This window comes from Macaca fascicularis, chromosome 16 (assembly GCF_037993035.2).
Source record: "Macaca fascicularis isolate 582-1 chromosome 16, T2T-MFA8v1.1".
NCBI lineage: Eukaryota > Metazoa > Chordata > Mammalia > Primates > Cercopithecidae > Macaca > Macaca fascicularis.
Window position 1 is genome coordinate 84,366,855 of NC_088390.1, and position 17,359 is coordinate 84,384,213.

A 17,359-nucleotide genomic window follows, 5' to 3' on the forward strand; every position below is an offset into this window, starting at 1 on the left:
GGCACAAGCCTGTAGTCCTAGCTACTCAGGAGGCTGAAGCAGGAGGATCACCTGAGCCTGGGAGGTCGACACTGCAGTGAGCTATGATCACGCTACTGCACTCCAGCCTGGGTGATAGAGTGAGACTCCATCCCAAAAAGCCAAACTGTTTTTAATACATACAATATAGCAAGAGAAACATTTAAATAAGAACTAAAAATATTTAAAAAGATAACGTGTATAAAGTACATAGCTAATGTCTGGCGTGTAATAAGCAAAGGAAAATAAGGTTATTGTTACTTTTGTCTTTTCTATAAATTCTGCTGTGAAACAGGCAGGGACGGGGATGCTAGGCTTCTTCAGGTTTTACCACGTCACAACCTCGTGACAGCTTCCTAACTCATCTCTTAGACTTCAGTGTTTCCCTCCCCGTATCACACCATCCTGCCTGTCCATGGCTTATTCGTCTTCCTGAGACTATTTTTATTTTGCAATCCCTGTTGAAAGACCACAAAGGTTTCCTACTGTGTGTTAGGAGACTGGTAGCTGCTATAACAAAAAAAACAACAACAGCCACAACAACTCTCAGTGGATTTACCTAATACATGTGCACTTTTCATTCATCTGGTATTCCTGGCTTTTAGGAGATGTTTCCCCTCTTAAAGTTTAGGGACATGGGCCCTTTTCCTTTTGAGGCTCTTCCATCTCCTGGGTCCTCTGCATCCTGGCAGGAGAGGGCACAACTGCCTCTCAATTGCCCTAGAAGAGAGAGCACAACTGTCTCTCAATTGCCTTAGTGTGGACATGAATCACATCATTTCGGCTCACATTCCTTCATCCAGAACTGGTCACATGGCCCTGCCCAGAAGAGAAGGGGTTCTGGGAAATGTAGTCCTGGCTGGACACAGATGCCCCTTCTCAGTGGGAACTCACACTGGGGAAGTATAGTATGGATTTGGGTGGAGCCATCTCTGCCACATTCACCACCTGCCGAACCACATCCAAACTCTTAGCTCAGCCCAGTGGCTCACTTTCTAAGCCAAACTGTTTAGATTCTGCCTTCTAACAGGAGCCTTCTGTAGTTACCGTAACCGCATCTTGATGTCATCTCTAAGTCTGTACATTTGATGGGACACATTCCATCCATCTCAACACAGTGGAGCTTTTCAAGTGCAAATGCCGTCTGCTCTTTGAAGACTTTCTCTTTTTTGTAGCCATCCACTGATCGAATTACTGGAACTGAATAGAGTTTGAGAGTTAGATGGGACCTTAGTCACAGATTCCAATCCCATTGGTATAAGAAAAAGGGAATTCACCCAGGAAGATGAAGGAAATCCCAAAAACATGGCATTCCCAGCAAACCGATGTCCCTACCTTGCCAAGAATTCAGCCAGAACCTGAAAAGCCATGACAGGTCATGACGCCAGGAGTGTGAATTGTATGTGATGCGAATGAGCCCAGCTGACCTCGTGGCATTCGGTTGCAATGTGGATTTGTTGTGGATGGGAGTCAGTCTCCAAAACAGCCCCAAGAGTTCCACCTCCTGGCACTCACACCCTGTGTGGTCCCCTTCTACACCGTGCCACGGTTGGTCTGGGTGACCAATGGCATCAGGCAGAATTGGTGTGCTTCTGATGTTCAATTAGGAAGGGCTTTGGCTTCAGCCATGGTGCTCTCTCTCCTGCACTCCTCACTTTGGGGTGAGCCGTGTCATGAGTGGCCCTGTGGAACAGTCCCTGTGGCAAGGGACTGAAGCCTCCTTCCCACAGCCATGTGAGTGCCCCCGGAGAAGACGCTCCAGCTCTGGCACATCTTCGGAGATTACAGACCAGGTTGACAGCTTGACTGCAACCTCACGAAAGACTCGCTCTGCAAGACTATTCTTGGATTCCGGATTCTCAGAAATGGTGTGAGGCACACATGTTTGTTGTCTTAAGCTGTTAAATGTTGGAATAATAATTCGTTTCTCAGCAACAGATAACTAAAATAGTCCTTTTCATTGTCTACTCGCAATCAAGCGTGCATTTTGGTTTACTTGGGAGAGGGAAAAAATATTAAAATTATATAATACATTAAAGATTTTTTTTTAACTGGGTTCTACAAAGGTCTCAGGAAATACCTGTCATAAACGTCAAATTTCTCATTTGGGCGCGGTGGCTTCCACCTGTAATCCCAGCACTTTGGGAGGCCGAGGCGGGTGGATCACTTGAAGTCAGGAGTTTGAGACCAGCCTGGTCAACATGGTGAAACCCCATCTCTACTAAAAGCAAAAAAAAAATGAGCCAAGCGTAGTGGTGCATGCCTGTAGTCCCAGCTACTCGGGAGGCTGTGGCAGAAGAATCTCTTGAACCTGGGAGGTGGAGGTTGCAGTGAGCCAAGACTGAGCCACTGCACTCCAGCCTGGGCACCAGAGAGAGACTCTGTCTCAAAAAATTAATAATAAATAAATAAATGTCAAATTGCTGTTATTTCTTCTGTGTGTTGTCCTGAGTCTCTGAATAATTGGTACACTACTAAGATAAAAGAAAAAGAGAAAGAGGAAGGAAGCGAGGAAGGAAGAGAATATGATGGATGGAAGGAAGGAGGGAGGGAGGGAGAGAGGGAAGGTAGATAGAAAGGGAAAAAAGGAGCAAAGAAAGGAGAGGATGGAAGGAGGAAATGAAAGGACAGGAAGAGGAAAGGAAGGAAAGAAGAACCCTATCCATCCCTCTAAAGCCATCTTGGATCCCATATCCCTTAGGGAGCTTTCCCTGACCCACCCTCACATCTAATACCTAGATGTGATTTCTTCTACAGCACGTTGATGTTAACCTTCTTATGACATTAATCCGTTTACCTAATTTCATTAATTTAGCAAAACTATTTTTGGAGCACCCAGTGCCAACTCTGTTCTAGGTGCTTGAAATACATTAGTGAACAAAACGCACAAGGATCTTGTACTGGTGAAGCTGACAATCTTACGATAAACCACAAACACAGTAAGCAGCAAATAACAGATTATGGAAGGTGATGTTACAGAAAAGAGAACAAGGAGAATGGGGAGGTAAAATTGTGTCTACCTTTTTCACATCCTTGCTCCGATCATCAGTGGCTCTGGAGGGAGGACAGGAGGGGTGGCCAGGTTAGCTCGGAAAGTCTGCAGGACTTTGCCGATGCCAGGTGCTTGCAAATATTTGCTCAATTAATGAAACAGTGAAGGAGCTAGCCCTGGAAAGAGGAGTTCACTCAAAGGGCAAATCCAAAAGTGACTGGCTGTTGACACAAAGCCCTGCTTCTGGTTTATCACCAGATCAATCACCCGAAGTGGGGCCAGAGAAGCCCATCGGGGTAACAGCCATGAGTGATCCTCCTTTCCACAACAGTCCGCAGCCTGAACCACCTTCTCTCTCTCCCTGGTACCCTAGGTTGCCAGTTTCACAGAACTGGATCAAAGCAACTGCAGTGCCCCCAAAACCATCTGCCCAGTATCACAGGGCCCAGATAAATAAAGCTGTTTTCAGTGCCTGAGATCCCCTGAACAGGTGACATCCTCATCTCAACTTCCTCAGTCATCTCCTGTTCCATACCCAGATGCCCTCCACAGATTTCCACCCCTGAGTCTTCTAGGGATAGAATCAATGGAAAGACAGAACTTTGCAATGTCCGAGTTCTGACCAAGGCTGGCCTCCAAAACATCAAAAGTGTCACTTTATGATTCAGACCCAAAGACACAAAGGCAAATGAAATATGCCTTCCATAGTTTAGATATGTGGTCCCATATAGTTTGGAGGCTGGAATTTGCTTTAATAATAGGCAAAGATATAAGGTGTATGTTTTTCTATTAGTTTTAATACACCACAAACAGTAAATTTAACAGCAAGGCTATTAATATAAAATAAAACAATAATTTATACTCGATACCTAGTAATAGAACTTCAGATCTAAAAGAAATCTTAGGCCACTTTCAACTTCACCGAAGAAATAAAGAAGACTGGGTATAATGTCCTCCGTTTTTACAGACCACTCCCCAACACATGCATGCATGCACACATACAAGCTCACACATGTACACACACACAAACACAAGCACTCACATGTGCAAATATTTATGCACACACACTCACGTGTAAGCACAGGCGTGTGCTCACGTACACATACACACACACATGCATGTAGACTTACCTGCCTCTGCAGCTGTCTCTATTGCCTCTTCTGCTGTCAGTGACAGAAGGGATCCTCTCTCTCCCTGTACCATTGACAGGGTCCTGCCTCCAGCATGTGCCCAAAGACCTTTCTTATTCCATATGCAACCCCTTTAGAACATCTTCCCCATCTGGGTCCTCTCTTCTGGCTCACTCTTCTCAGCACATTCACTGCTTGAGTCTCTCCCTTTACAAACAGAACAAAACACTGAACCAAAACTACTTTATTGGTTTCACATTGACCTTCAGTCCCATTCCTTCCTTTCATAGTGTGAGGGTCCTGGGGTTGCCATAAGAAGTATCACACACTGCATGGCTTAAGCAACAGAAACTTCTTCTCTCCTAGTTCTGGAGGCCAGAAGTCCAAGATGAAGGTGTCAGCAGGGCTGGGTTCTTCTAAAGGCTCGGAGGAAGAACCTGTCCCAGGCCTTTTCCCTAGCTTCTCATGGCTTGCTGGCAATCTTTGGTGTTCCTTGGCTTATAGAAGCATCACTCCCATCTCTGCCTTCATCCTCACATGGGCTCCTCCCTGTGTGTGCGTCTCTGCATCCAAATGTCCCCTTTTTAGAAAGCACACAGTTGTACTGGGTTAGGAACCACCCCAATGACTTTGCTTCGACTTTGTCTGCAAAGACTATTCCCAAATAACATCACATTCTGAGGTGTGGGGAGTGAGGACTTCAACATATCTTTTTAGGGGACACATTTCAATCCACCACAGTGGCCCAACCAATGGCATGGTTCCTCCTCACTCTCAGTCTCTGTCTCCAGCCTTCCTCTCAACTTGCAGCCTGCTGCTGTCCCCTGCTCTGCCTTCCTGAGGACAAAATGACCTTGAGGCTGCCTGATTCCATCGGTGCGCTCCTGTTCTTACCACATGGACACCGTTGGCCACGTGCTCCTTTCTCAACCCCGTTCCCCTTGTGTCCCCTCCAGTTCCATGGGGCATCCTGTGGGATTCAGCATCTCTGGCTGTCCCTTCTCAGCCTCCTTTAGGGTTTTCTTCTCTCTTTGGTGCTCCTCAGGCTCAGCACTCAGCCTTCTCACCATCCCTCCTCATCCCTACCCCCAAGCTCATCATCTGTGATCCTGCCTCCAACTTCCAGCCCTGTGCAGACCATCCCCAGGAGACTTCTCCAGCCCAGACACCCCAACTCTGACCGTCACCACTTGACGTGTCCCAGGTGGCTGCAACTCCAAATGTACCAAACCAGGCTCATCCCTTCTTCCTCAGGGTCCCACCCAAAGACTCGAGCTCAGCCTACTCCTCCTTCCATAGCCCCTGCCTCACCATCCATCCTTTCTCACTGAGAAAGACAATGGGGCAACATCCTTTATCATCCTCCTTACCCTCCAGATAAGTCAGACTTCAAGCCCCCAGAGTTGAAGTTAAAGTTATCTTTCAAGTGGGTCTTCTCTGTTTAACTTCTGTTGCTACTCTAGGGGAGTCCATAAGTTCTAGTTTCCTGGCTGCAGAACTGTGCAGGCTGCCTACCCCCTGCCATCACCTCCTCCCTGGCCCTTCCTCCTCCAGGTCATCTGCCACAATGTTCCCAGGGAGCTCTTTCTAACAGTCAAGTGTGATAATGTCTGGCATCATCCAAGAGCTCCATATTGCCTTAAGGATAAAGTCCCCAACTCCTTAAGGTCACATGAGATGCTCCTTGTATCCATAATCTGGCCTCGGGTGTGGTGGCTCACAACAGTAATCCTAGCACTTTGGGAAGCCGAGGCGGGCGGATGGCCTGAGCTCAGGAGTTCGAGATCAGCCTGGGCAACATGGTGAAACCCCATCTCTATTAAAATACAAAAAATTAGCTGGGCGTGGTGGTGTGTGACCGTAGCCCCAGCTACTCGGAAGGCTGAGGCAGGAGAATTGCTTGAACTCGGGAGGCAGAGGTTGCAGTGAGCCAAGATTGTGCCACTGCACTTGAGCCTGGGTGACAGAGCGAGACTCCATCTCCAAAAAAAAAGATAATAATAATAATCTGGCCTCTGCTCATCTCTCCCATCTCCTCTTACCTGGTCTGTTGCAGCCTCACTGATGTCTTCCAGCCTCCTGAAAGTGCTGCACTGCAAGCTCTCTTTGGTTTCCTTTACTCTGACCATTTCCTCTTTCTTCAATGCCCTTCCATCAGTTTCTGACCTATTACTGCTTTCCCTTGCATCTTTCAAGACTCAGATCTGAGGCCCTTGGAGAAGTCTTCCTGAGCCCTTCAGAATGACCTGAGTCTCTTCTGTCTCCTGCAGCACCCATGCATTGTAATCATAGCTCAAGCACGGCTTGCAGTCTTCAATCCCTGGCACCTAGTTCACTCTCTGGCACGTAATACACGGCAATAAATATTCAGTGAGTATCTCTAACTCAGTGAGGAGTACAAAGGAGAAGTCAGAGGCCCAGAAACTTGCCTAAGGTCAAACAATTAGTGAACAGTGGAGTTGAGACGCATCCTTACTCCTCACTTTAAGGTTCTAGTCTCTATTCCAATATTATTATCAGCATAGTGGGAAGACAACGGCATCAGAATCGCTTGGGGAGCTGATTAGACATGCAGATTCATGGGCCTCATCTAGACCTAAGGTGAATTTGTAATGCAAACAAGCTACCCTGGTGATTCTCATCAACAGAAAGTTTGAGAACCGACACCCTACGCCTTGCTGCTTGTCTGAAAGGCCTCTGTAAATTTATCACATTTTTCTAACGCAGTTCAGTTGTTATCTATTGGTGACAAGCAGGGAGAGCTGAGCCCAGCTTTCTTACATTTTCATTGAAAAGCAATCATTTGTTGGAGTCCTGAAGCTTTTCCCTTTAAGAGTCCATCATTAGGATGCAAATTATACGTGTAAAATCAACAGAAATAGGAGGATGGAGTAATTCAGGCACCAGTGTGTGGTAGGAAGTGACTGGGCTTGGAGAGGGGTATTATACGCAAATACAAGCCCCAAAAAGGTGCCTTTATTTCTCTCCAATTTTCATTGCCTCAGAATCACCTGGAGGACTGGATAAGATGCAGATACCTGGACCCCATCCCCAGAGGTTTGGATTCACTGAGTCTGGCAATGGGGTCTGAGAAATTGCCCTTCTAACAAGCTCCTAGGTAAAGCCAATGCCGCTGGTCTAGGGAACATACTTTGGGAACCCCTGAGCTAGTTAACATTTTTGCACAACACAGTAATCTGTTTTGCAATAGCCATGGAGATAGGGACGTGATCATCCTGCCTTTCCGCTTAAATCCCTGCACAGATGTAGATCTTGCTACCTTTCAAAATGGAGTTTCTTTTTCTTCCCATAGCTTGTTGGGGTGCAGGTGGTATTTGGTTACATGAGTAAGTTCTTTAGTGGTGATTTGTGAGATTTTGGTGCACCCATCACCTGAGCAGTATACACTGCACCCTACAAAATGGAGTTTCTATTAATAACTCCATTTGATGGAAACTCCATTTTGTAGGGTGCAGTGTATATTTGAACAGAACCGAAAGTTGCCTGGTATCTACCACCCGCTGATCTTCAGTTGGCCTCTTAGGGTCTCAGAGAACATATCTGTGCCTATTTGCATATGGGATTTTCAAAAATACCTGAAGACAGCCATCCTGCCTTGCTTGTCTCTTCCCTGCACCAGTCTCTCCTGCTTCTTCAGCTGTTGGTCAGACTGGTGGATTTCCACCAACGACTGGCTGTATTCTGAGTCAGTCTCTAACTTCGTCGATTTCTTTCTTGCACCGTAGTGCCCAGAATTGGCCAAAATATTCCATTTGGGATCTGACCAGCTCAGAGTGCAATCTCTTAAACTGGACACTATTTCAACGTAGTGTTGCTGTTGTCTTAAACCAATCAGTTCACACATTTGCCTTGGCGAGCATGTGGTCATCTATAACTAGAATTTTTTTATGACCTTGGATCCAGCTAGGTCTTCTTCATTTGTCCTCAATTAGTTGACATTTTAATTTAAGAGATACATTTAACATTTACTCCTCTTAAACGTAATTTTGTTGGTTTTGCCCTTTTTTTTTTGAGACGGAGTCCAGCTCTGTCGTCCAGGCTGGAGTGCAGCAGCGCCTTCTTGGCTCACTGCAACCTCTGCCTCCCGGGTTCAAGTGATTCTCCTGCCGCAGCCTCCCAGGTGGCTGGGACTACAGGCACCCGCCACCACGTCCAGCTAATTTTTTGTATTTTTCGTAGAGACGGGGTTTCACCATATTAGCCAGGATGGTCTCCATCTCCTGACCTCCTGATCCGTCTGCCTTGGCCTCCCAAAGTGCTGGAATTACAGGCCTGAGCCACCAGGCCAGCCCTACAGATGATCAATTTATACCTTGGTTATAAGATGGTGGTGGCAGGGCTGATAAGAGGATGACCAACCCCAAACATGAACGTACCCATTGTTACAGTTGTGCCTGGGGTTCCTACTCATACTTGATCAGTTCAAACAACCACTAATAAGTATCACTGCTCTGCAGTCGTAAGATTCATGGCCACCATATGCCTCAACGTTTCTGGGTCAACTTCAGCTTCAAACACTCTCTCTACTGTCACAGGTCCACATGCCAAACTGTGAGTCCAGTTTGGGGTTCAGAACATACAGTCTCTATAGTTCTGCCTTTTCTTGTTGCTCAGAGTCTAATATCATTGGAGAAGAGGACGATTTTTGCCTGATTAAACTGAGGGAGGGGAGGAACCAGAGAGGAACTCAGAGGTGAGAGCCACAAATCCAACGTCAAAGACAATGCTAAATAATGTATTTTGGTTCAAGTTTCCAAAAAGTGAAGTTCTGCTTATTACAATGATTGGTCCATCCAGACACCTGGATTCCTCATTTATGTAGCGGCAGTCTACTTCGTGGGCGCTGCCTATTTTGAAGATGTTATTTTGCACTCCCTTCTGGAGCATGTGATAATACCTCTACCTTTGAGAAATACAAAAGATGCAGGTTCTCTGCAGTGGAGAATTAAATGAATGTAAATAAAACGAATAGACAAGGCAAAAGCCTCCATGTCAGTTCCCTCTGCCTTCAGATCCTTCTAAGGGATGTGGGTTCTCGGGAGGGGAAATACACAACACAATACAACAGACATTTGTCGACCCTTTAGAGGGTGGTTTGTGAATCTGACTACCCGAGGGCTTAAAATATGGCAGAAAGAAGAAAGGAGCTCATGGGACCCTGAAGGGAAACGAGAGCAGGGAATTTGTCTCTTTCATCCACAGACGTTTCAAAGCATGACACTTGCGGTAACAAAATTGCATTGCGAAAGTACTAGTGTGTTATTATCTCCTCTTCAAGACGGGGACACGTAGACAGGGAATGGCCTCTTCCAATACCAACTTCCAAGTAGCACTGCTGATCCTTCACCGAACGATGGGGTTAAAGCTAGCCTGCTTCTGCGACCTTGCATGAAAATGGAGAAAATTTTTGGTTTCAAAATCTTCTCCGGGCTTGAACCGAAAGTTAAAAAGGACTTTTCGAATTGCACATTGCGCCTGACCTTACCTACCACTAATGAATAATGGATATCGAGGAGCCGTGGAACGGAGGATCACGGCGGCGTACGGAGCAGCGGGGAGGAATCGTGGGGTGCGTAGGGGCCGGAGCGCCCGGGTTCGGCCCGGACCAAAGGCTTGTGTGGTGGGGGTGGGGTGTCTGTGCTCCAGGGAAAGGGCTGTTTCCCGGGGGGACTGTTTCGCAGCGAGGCTTGTTGTGCTCGCAGCTGGGCGCTCCCTGGGGAGCCACAGCGCGCAAGGGCGGGCCGGGAGGCGCGGGGTGAGCACGATGCTCCAGGGCCCCTAAGGGCTAGTGTGCGTGTGTGTGCAAGGTGGGGCGGTGCAGGGCGTATGCACGGCACGGGCGGGACGCGCGCCGGTGCGGGAGCCGGGCGCCGCCGGGCGAAATTACCGGATAAAGCCCGGGGCGTCGCGGGGCGCTGGCCAGGAGAACCCATCGGATGCGCAGACCCGGGTCGGCGCCCCTCCCGCCAGCACCCTAACGCGGAGCCACAGCGCCTAGGGACCGGAGGGCAGGCGGCGGCGGTAAAGGACGCCACGCAGGTCTACACGTACCCCCCAGAGTAGCGCGAGCCCCCAGAACTGGCGCGCGTCCCGGCCAGTCGGAACGCGCACCGCTCGCACCCCGGCGCGCTCCCAGCGCGTTGTAGGGAACCACAGCGCGGGCGGGTATTAAGGGGAAAGGAGGAGGCGTGGCCTGGTCGAAGAGCCAATGGGCCGGGGAGGGGCGCGCGGGGGAGGAGCTCAGGCGCAGAGTGCCGATTGGCCAGTTCGCCCTCCGGTATGCAGATACGGTGGGAGTCACGTGCCAGGGGCCGGGACGACTTCCTGTTGGAGGCCAACGCGGGGCGGGGAAGGGGGCGCGAGCGCCCCGTCTGGCTGAAGCGGGGGGAGGGGGGTTCTTGTCAGTTAGAGCAACAAGATGGCCGCGGTGGCAGCTCCGCACCTCAGCGCGACGGCCCCGGGAGCCGCAGCCGCCGCCGCCGGCCCCGCCGCCGCGCAGCCTTGAGCGCCACCCGGGCCGCCCCCTGACAGGACAGTCCCAGCGCCCGCCGCGCTCCCGCCGCCGTCACCGCCGCCGTCCCCGCGGGCCCGCCCGAGCCGGAGGCGGAGGGAGCGGAGCGGCCCCGCGCCCAGCCGTCTGCAGCTGCCACCACCGCCGCCACCGCCTAGGACCCGGGCCGCGCCGGAGCCGCGTCCCGCCGGGCGTCAGGAGAAGGACGCGTCGCGGCGTTGCCGGGGCCGGACCTGGACCTGCCGGGACGCGCCGCCGCCCACCCGCCCGCGCCGCCGCCGCCGCCGCCCGCGCCGGGACCTGAGCCCGCGGCGCCGGCGCTGAGCGGGCCCCCGCCGCCCGCGCACCCACGAGGCCCCTGGGCGGTTGTTCGTGTCGCCGCCGCCGCCAGGCCCGCGCCGCCGGAGCCCCGCGGAGCCGCCGCCGCCGCCGCCGGGGACGGAGCCCAGGTGAGCGCGGCCGTCCGCCCGCTCCTCGCCGCCGCCGCAACTTTGCCCGGAGGTTCGCGGGCCCTTTGTTCGGCCGAGCCGAGCCGGGGCGGGCGCTGGCCCCGAGCGACCCGCGTGCGGCGCCGGGCCCCGGGCCGGCCGGGTTTGGAGGGGAGCGGCGTGAAGCGGCCGGGGCCAGGGCGCGTGTGTATGCGAGTGTGAGACAGGGCTGTGCAGACGCCTGGTGTGCATCACAATCAAACGGGAGTGGAATGGAGGGCTGACGATGGCTGTGCCCCCTCCCTTTTAAAACTCCTGCAGCGGTGAAATTCGGTTCTCTCCGGGCAGCCACCCGCAGGTTTTGCATTGGTGATGGCAGGCGCGAACCCGCCGCATTTTGGTGTAGGAGCCCGGTACCGTTGTTTGGGGGAAGAGAAAAACCCGGGGCGCGCTGCGGGTGGGCGGAGAAGGACCCCTGGGCGCTCTGCGGGTCTGAAATCAGGTGGATTTTCTAACGGTGCTGCGACTGCGGAGTAATGCGTATGAGGAAAACGAGCCGTACAACATCTGTCCTGTTATCAGATAACGTAACCCGAGCGCCTCGTTGCCACCTCTGCTTTAAGCGGTGCCTCCTTTGCACCTTTACCTTGAGGACGAGATTTAATTGATTCGTAGCTATGAAAATGTGCAGATGTGGATGTGGGGGTTCCCTGCGTGTTCACCTGGGGAAGAAATAACTGGCATGCATGTTGCACGGAGCTTTGGGGATCTTAGCAAAAAATGAAGGCTTGCTGCTTGGATGTTGTGCCGATAGGTAGAGGAGAAGGAGCCGCTAGATCGTGGCTGCACCTATTGCATTCGAAGGCATTTGACGGTATTGGTGATTCTGCACGTAGTGGAGTTGTCTCAAACCTTTGCCTCCGCCAAATGAAACCTCCATTTGAGTGGTCCGCTCGGTTATTTCTAGGCGTGAACTGCGGATTCTAAACTCAAAATGGTGCTCTGTAGATGTCCAACTTCAACGTCTTTAAGGAGTTGCAAGTTGGAGCCTTCTGACTGGGTTAATCCATTGTGTAGCCGAGGTTCGATTTTTCTCGAGTGTCTGGGATTCACGTTGATGTACTTCGGCCAGTACAAGGTAGCCAATTTATGGTGATCGCTGTGAGAGCCCCGCACGTCCCTGAATGTAATTTGACCCTGCATAAGGCTTATTTTATGCGAGGGATTTCCTACAGTTAGAATTGAATATGCGAATGAGTTGAGACCCTGGAAACCTGGCTTGAGTGATTTCAGAGGACAGTGGTAGCTGGTTGAAATGTGTAGGGGGTGCTGGCAATCATATTTATAGATTCCAGATTTCCTTCGGTACTGTGTGAAAGAATAAATGATAAAACTTAGCCCCAGGCCAGATGAACTTGGTTAGTAGAGGGCACCTTGAAGAAATTTACGTTGTTCCAGAACAACAGAGGTGGCAATGGTCTTTTAACATTTTTCACTGTGGCACCCCTAGGATGCTTTGTTGGGGAAAATAATGCAAAACAAGGTTTTTAAAATGACCAGTTATATTGTCGGAATTAATTTTGTGTGTATTAATAGAACAAAGTAATGATGTGAACATCATTTACTTTATTTACCTATACTGAAAGTTTTTTTTCTACAGAAGGTTTTTAATATTTATTTTCGTAAGAATAGACATTATTGGAATCTGTTTTTCATACAGATTACTCATGACCTGACCATAGGCATAGTCAGGCCATGAGAAATTGATAGCTCAGAAAATGGTAACAGTAAACACACACACACATTCGTTTTTATTATAAGGATCTGATTTTAAAAGCTTGTTTGTAAGTCTTCTGTGTTTCTTGTCCAAAACAAAGACCTTGCTGACCTTACCTCGGTTTTACCTTTTTTTTTTACTTTTTTTTTTAGTGCAGTGGCACGATCTCGGCTCACTGCCACCTTCGCCTCACGGGTTCAAGCGATTCTCCTGCCTCAGCCTCCCGAGTAGCAGGGATTACAGGCGCCCGCCGCCACACCCGGCTAATTTTTGTATTTTTAGTAGAAACGAGGTTTCGCCATGTTGGCCAAGCTGGTCTCGAACTCCAGACCTCAGGTGATCCGCCTGTTTCGGCCTCCCAAAGTTCTGGGATTACAGGCGTGAGCCACCGCGCTCTACCGTTTTTACTTTTAAGGTATGAAATTAAATACGGTTGATACGAGACTGTCATAAGGTTTAATCTTAATTTCATTTTGGATTCTGCTATTTAAATATTCTGGTAGTAACCTGGAGTATATGTAAATGTTGATTATAGATTTTCGTCCTTACAGTGTTTATTGCGGGGTTTTGTTTTTTTTTTTTTCCAAGTAGCATATGTCTTAACACTAACAGATTATTTTGTAACAGGTTTACATTTGTATTTAGTTTGCTCAGGAACTTTGGAGTAAATAGTTGCCTTTAGAATGCTGATTGTGAAGGTAAAGTGGAATGAACTGTTTCATTTGACATTCAATGATTAAAAAATAAGTCATACAGAGGATATATGAAACTAAATACAGTATTTTTCATCACTGCTACTGCCACCTTTTTGTTAAACAGCTGGCTTTCCTGAGATAAATTTGTGCTTTTCCAAATGCTGTCATCTGGCTTACTTCCAAAACCAAGCCAGAGGAGGAGGGAGGTCAGGACTGGAGTAGGGCAGCCCTTCTCCTTAGTGAAGGGAGCTTTCAGTTTGGAAAGAAATGGAAGACACAGTTCCTGCAGTACTGGCTGGGAATGAGGTATTTACATTACCTCTTCAACCCCAAGTGAAGGGGATGAGGTCTTGATTGTAACTTAGTCTTGCTTGACCCAGGAAAGCGATGCTAACTTGACATTTTTTTAAAAAGACTACTGATGAAAGTTAGTTTATTGTTTGATTTGAGTATGTAGAGTATCTTTGGCACGGTAGAAGTTCACCAACAACCTTTTAAGATTGAAGAACCATTTTAAAGACTATTTGGGGGTCTTTTTGGCCTTCCCCAGTAGGAAATGGAGCATTAGATTGCATGCTTATGCTTTGGATGACTGTTTATCATTCAGTGAGGGTTTATTGTGCAAAGGTGATACTTGAGATTTCATAAGAAAGAAAATCGTTTGGCTGTGAACTCTAGGCTGTCCCATATACCAAAGTAAAACATATGAGACAATTAAGATTTGGGGATAGAGCAAGCAAAGATTACCAAGAGCAACTGAAGCCGGTGGAGAAGGCATAAGAAATGGAGAGGAGACAAGGACAGATTTATAGACATCCTTGGAACTGGGAGAAGGATAGGTTGAGGGAGCAGGAGGCGGAGTCCTGAGCAGACAGAGGGTGAAAGGGTCTGTATACGCCGGGAAGAACCAGGTAACTTTGTTTTGTTTTTAATCTTTCGTTGAAATTGTTTTGGCTTCTTTCTCATACTTTTAAGACAAATGGGTTTTTTTTTACCTTTTCTCCAGCTCTATCTCAGAGGGTCTCCAGATATTTTAGGTGAGAAGTAAGGAAATATTTTGAAGTGTTGGCGACACAGTCTTTAGTCTCTCTTGCATGACAACTGGTTTCACAGTGAAGGTGACTGGATTTTAGTTACTTAAGATACTTAACATCTTAATATTTTGTTTGAAGATGTTATAGATTTGAGCAGGGACAGCAAGATGTCGGGTGAGAAGTGGCTCATAATTTGTGAGGAGTAGATTGTACAGATTTTCTTGCTTTTACTCAGTCTCCTACTCTCCAAATTTATACAAATGAGTTTTTAAATAATTGTGTGGTCATGAGGAGAGCATTCTTTACAAAATGATATACAATAAGCTTTCTTTAAGCAGACTTTAATGCAATAGAGTTCATTTATAAATTTTCAGCTTATACATAACTTTTTAGGAATATAATTACTTAAAAATATAAAGGTTACTTGTCAGAAATAACTATAAACCTTGTGCAGAAAGTGTATATCTGAAATTGAAGCTGAGAAATGTATAATCTTAACCAGTGAAATTGTTTGAATAACCGGATTAAAATAGTGGTACAGTTTCCTATTGTACAGTTTGTGCATTTGAAATGTTAATTTATTTAATGAAAGGTAAATTATATAATTTTTAAAAATCTCCACCTGGGATATAACAAGGTTTTACATGTTTAAAATATGCTGAAAATCCATACCCTTTGTTCCATTTTTGGAGTTTTACTAAAAATGAATTCTTTTCTTAGCCTTAGATGTTTTCAGAGAATGAAGAAGCTATTGCAGGGATGGAGAGCTGTTTGTTAAGAATGCATTCCTCCTCTGTAGCCCTCAAAAGACTATAGAGCTGTGTGCAGAGCTAGACAATCTGGGCATCCAGCCACAAAACATCACTGCTGTAGCACAGATAGTTGTTCGCACTCTCCTGAGCCCTCTGTGGCTGCAAACCACAACAGAAGAAATGGTCTTGGGAAAGCAACGCTCACTGTTATTTTGAACTCTTAATATTCTCTGTGTCTCTCTGAGTTCCAGCTATGCATTGGGACTTTGGTTTTCTAAAATATAGTAGTGATTAAGGTTGAGCAGTAATATAGCTTCTTAAGTATATGCCTCTTGTAAGCCAGTGGATTTAAATGTTTGCTCTAGGAAATAAGGGATGTCTAGGAAATAAGAGTTGTCTGTCCCACCATCTTCCTCTTTATTTGCCTCTTTGTTGCAATATTTCTTTTCTGTTGGAGAACCACTTGCCCTAAGACCCATGTGATCATTGGGCCACACACAGTGCACATGGCCCAAAGAGTCATCTCAAATCTTCCAGCTATCTTGTGGGATGGATTGGTCTAACATGGCCCGGTTTCCACTTCCTCATGAACCTTTTTGGCATAACAGATGTTTAATTTTTTGTACAAAAATGAAAGTGTGACTGGCATCTATTTGTATAAATCCAAATGGTTTACTCTGAAGAATCTGTTTTCCTTCTTCAGACCATTTTAGAAATTAATACTCTATTGTATCTTTATAACATCCTTCTCTGAAGGATTGAACTGCCAACCTATAGTAACACAATATCAAGTCGAATTATTCTCAGCAGTTGGATAACTCTTGTTTGTGGTTGAGTCCTTTACTAATGTGCAGACTGTCTTTTGACGTGGCTGATACCAGATGCAGGTGGTTATTGGGAATATGTGCTTTGTTTGATTCATTTTATGTGTGGCCTTCTACCTTATTAAGAATAAGATCTCTCACAGCTAAAATCAAGTGCTTGGTTTGAGCCTGGCAAAGATACTGTTTACTTTTTTATTCCCAAAGATCATTTCTTTTTAATTACTCTTTTAGGAAGCAGGGAAAATCTAAGTTAAAGTAGCAACTGGGAATTAAACTAAGATCTGAAACTGGGAAATGGCAGTGCAGGCACGGGTATCACCTTTCCAACCATTGTTGCTGTGAGATGATGTGGACAGCGGTTGTTTAGAAACTACAGTTGAGGGGAGGGAGATGCACAAGTATTTTTTCTCATACTTCATATAAAATATGAAGTGCAGAGTGAGAGGCCCAGAGTGTAGGGAGGGAGTTTAACAGGCTTTGTTCTTCAAGGGACTATGGCTGATGTCTTAAACAGGGTTGTTTTTTTTTTTTGGTGGGGAGGCACAGTAAGGGAAGAAGGTGATGGATTTGTGGGAACAAGTACATTTGAGTCACTGAGGACAACTGGGAATTGTGAGGTGGGAGCAGACGAGGTTAGAAAGCATCCTTAGGTAACCAGATCTCCATTTAAAACTGATCTGAGCATTTACGATGTGATTTTGTGCCAAGGACATGAGTTTATCTTATTTAATCCTCACAACACTTCTGTGAAGTGGTTGCTTTTAACATTCCCATTTTACAGATGAGCAAAGGCAGTAATTTCCACAAGATTCTATAGCTTATAGGAGATGAAGCCAGAATTTAAACTCAGTACACTTCAAAGCCCTCACATATGGAAAAAGCTTGGATTATTTTAATAGCTTCTTAATTAGTCTCTTCCTCTGCTCTGTGTCCTACCATCCAGCTGCCAATATTAACTGACTGCCTTCTGAGCACTTCATGTGTAAGATCTCATTCATTCTTCCTCAGCAGCTTCTAAGTTAGGAACTGTGATTATATTCACTTTATAGATGGAAGCTGAAGCTGATGGAAGTTGAATAATTCGCCCAAAATCAGAGCCTTAATAAATGTGTCTAGGTCCTTGGAAGCCGGAGCCTGAGCTCTTTATCATTCTGCTGTGCTGCCTTCTGAAGCCTGA

At 47.2% G+C, this 17,359-nt stretch overlaps 1 protein-coding gene across 6 annotated transcripts in view; it reads left to right on the top strand.

Annotated features, from left to right (window-relative positions):
• Nucleotides 1-9,419: 9,419 nt before the first annotated feature.
• Nucleotides 9,420-17,359, top strand: part of TNRC6C (trinucleotide repeat containing adaptor 6C) — a 159,051-nt gene continuing 151,111 nt past the window's right edge. For 3 of the 6 annotated variants that reach the window (XM_065532073.1, XM_065532071.1, XM_065532074.1), the window contains exon 1: nucleotides 10,565-11,121. Coding sequence is in view for 2 of the 6 variants with exons in the window: in XM_065532069.2 (XP_065388141.1) it covers nucleotides 9,663-9,730 (68 nt within the window). In the remaining 4 variants the exon portion in view is untranslated. Of the gene's footprint in view, nucleotides 9,731-10,564; nucleotides 11,122-17,359 lie in introns of those variants that run through there. The other 3 variants (XM_065532069.2, XM_045375757.3, XM_045375767.3) reach the window with 2 other exon arrangements.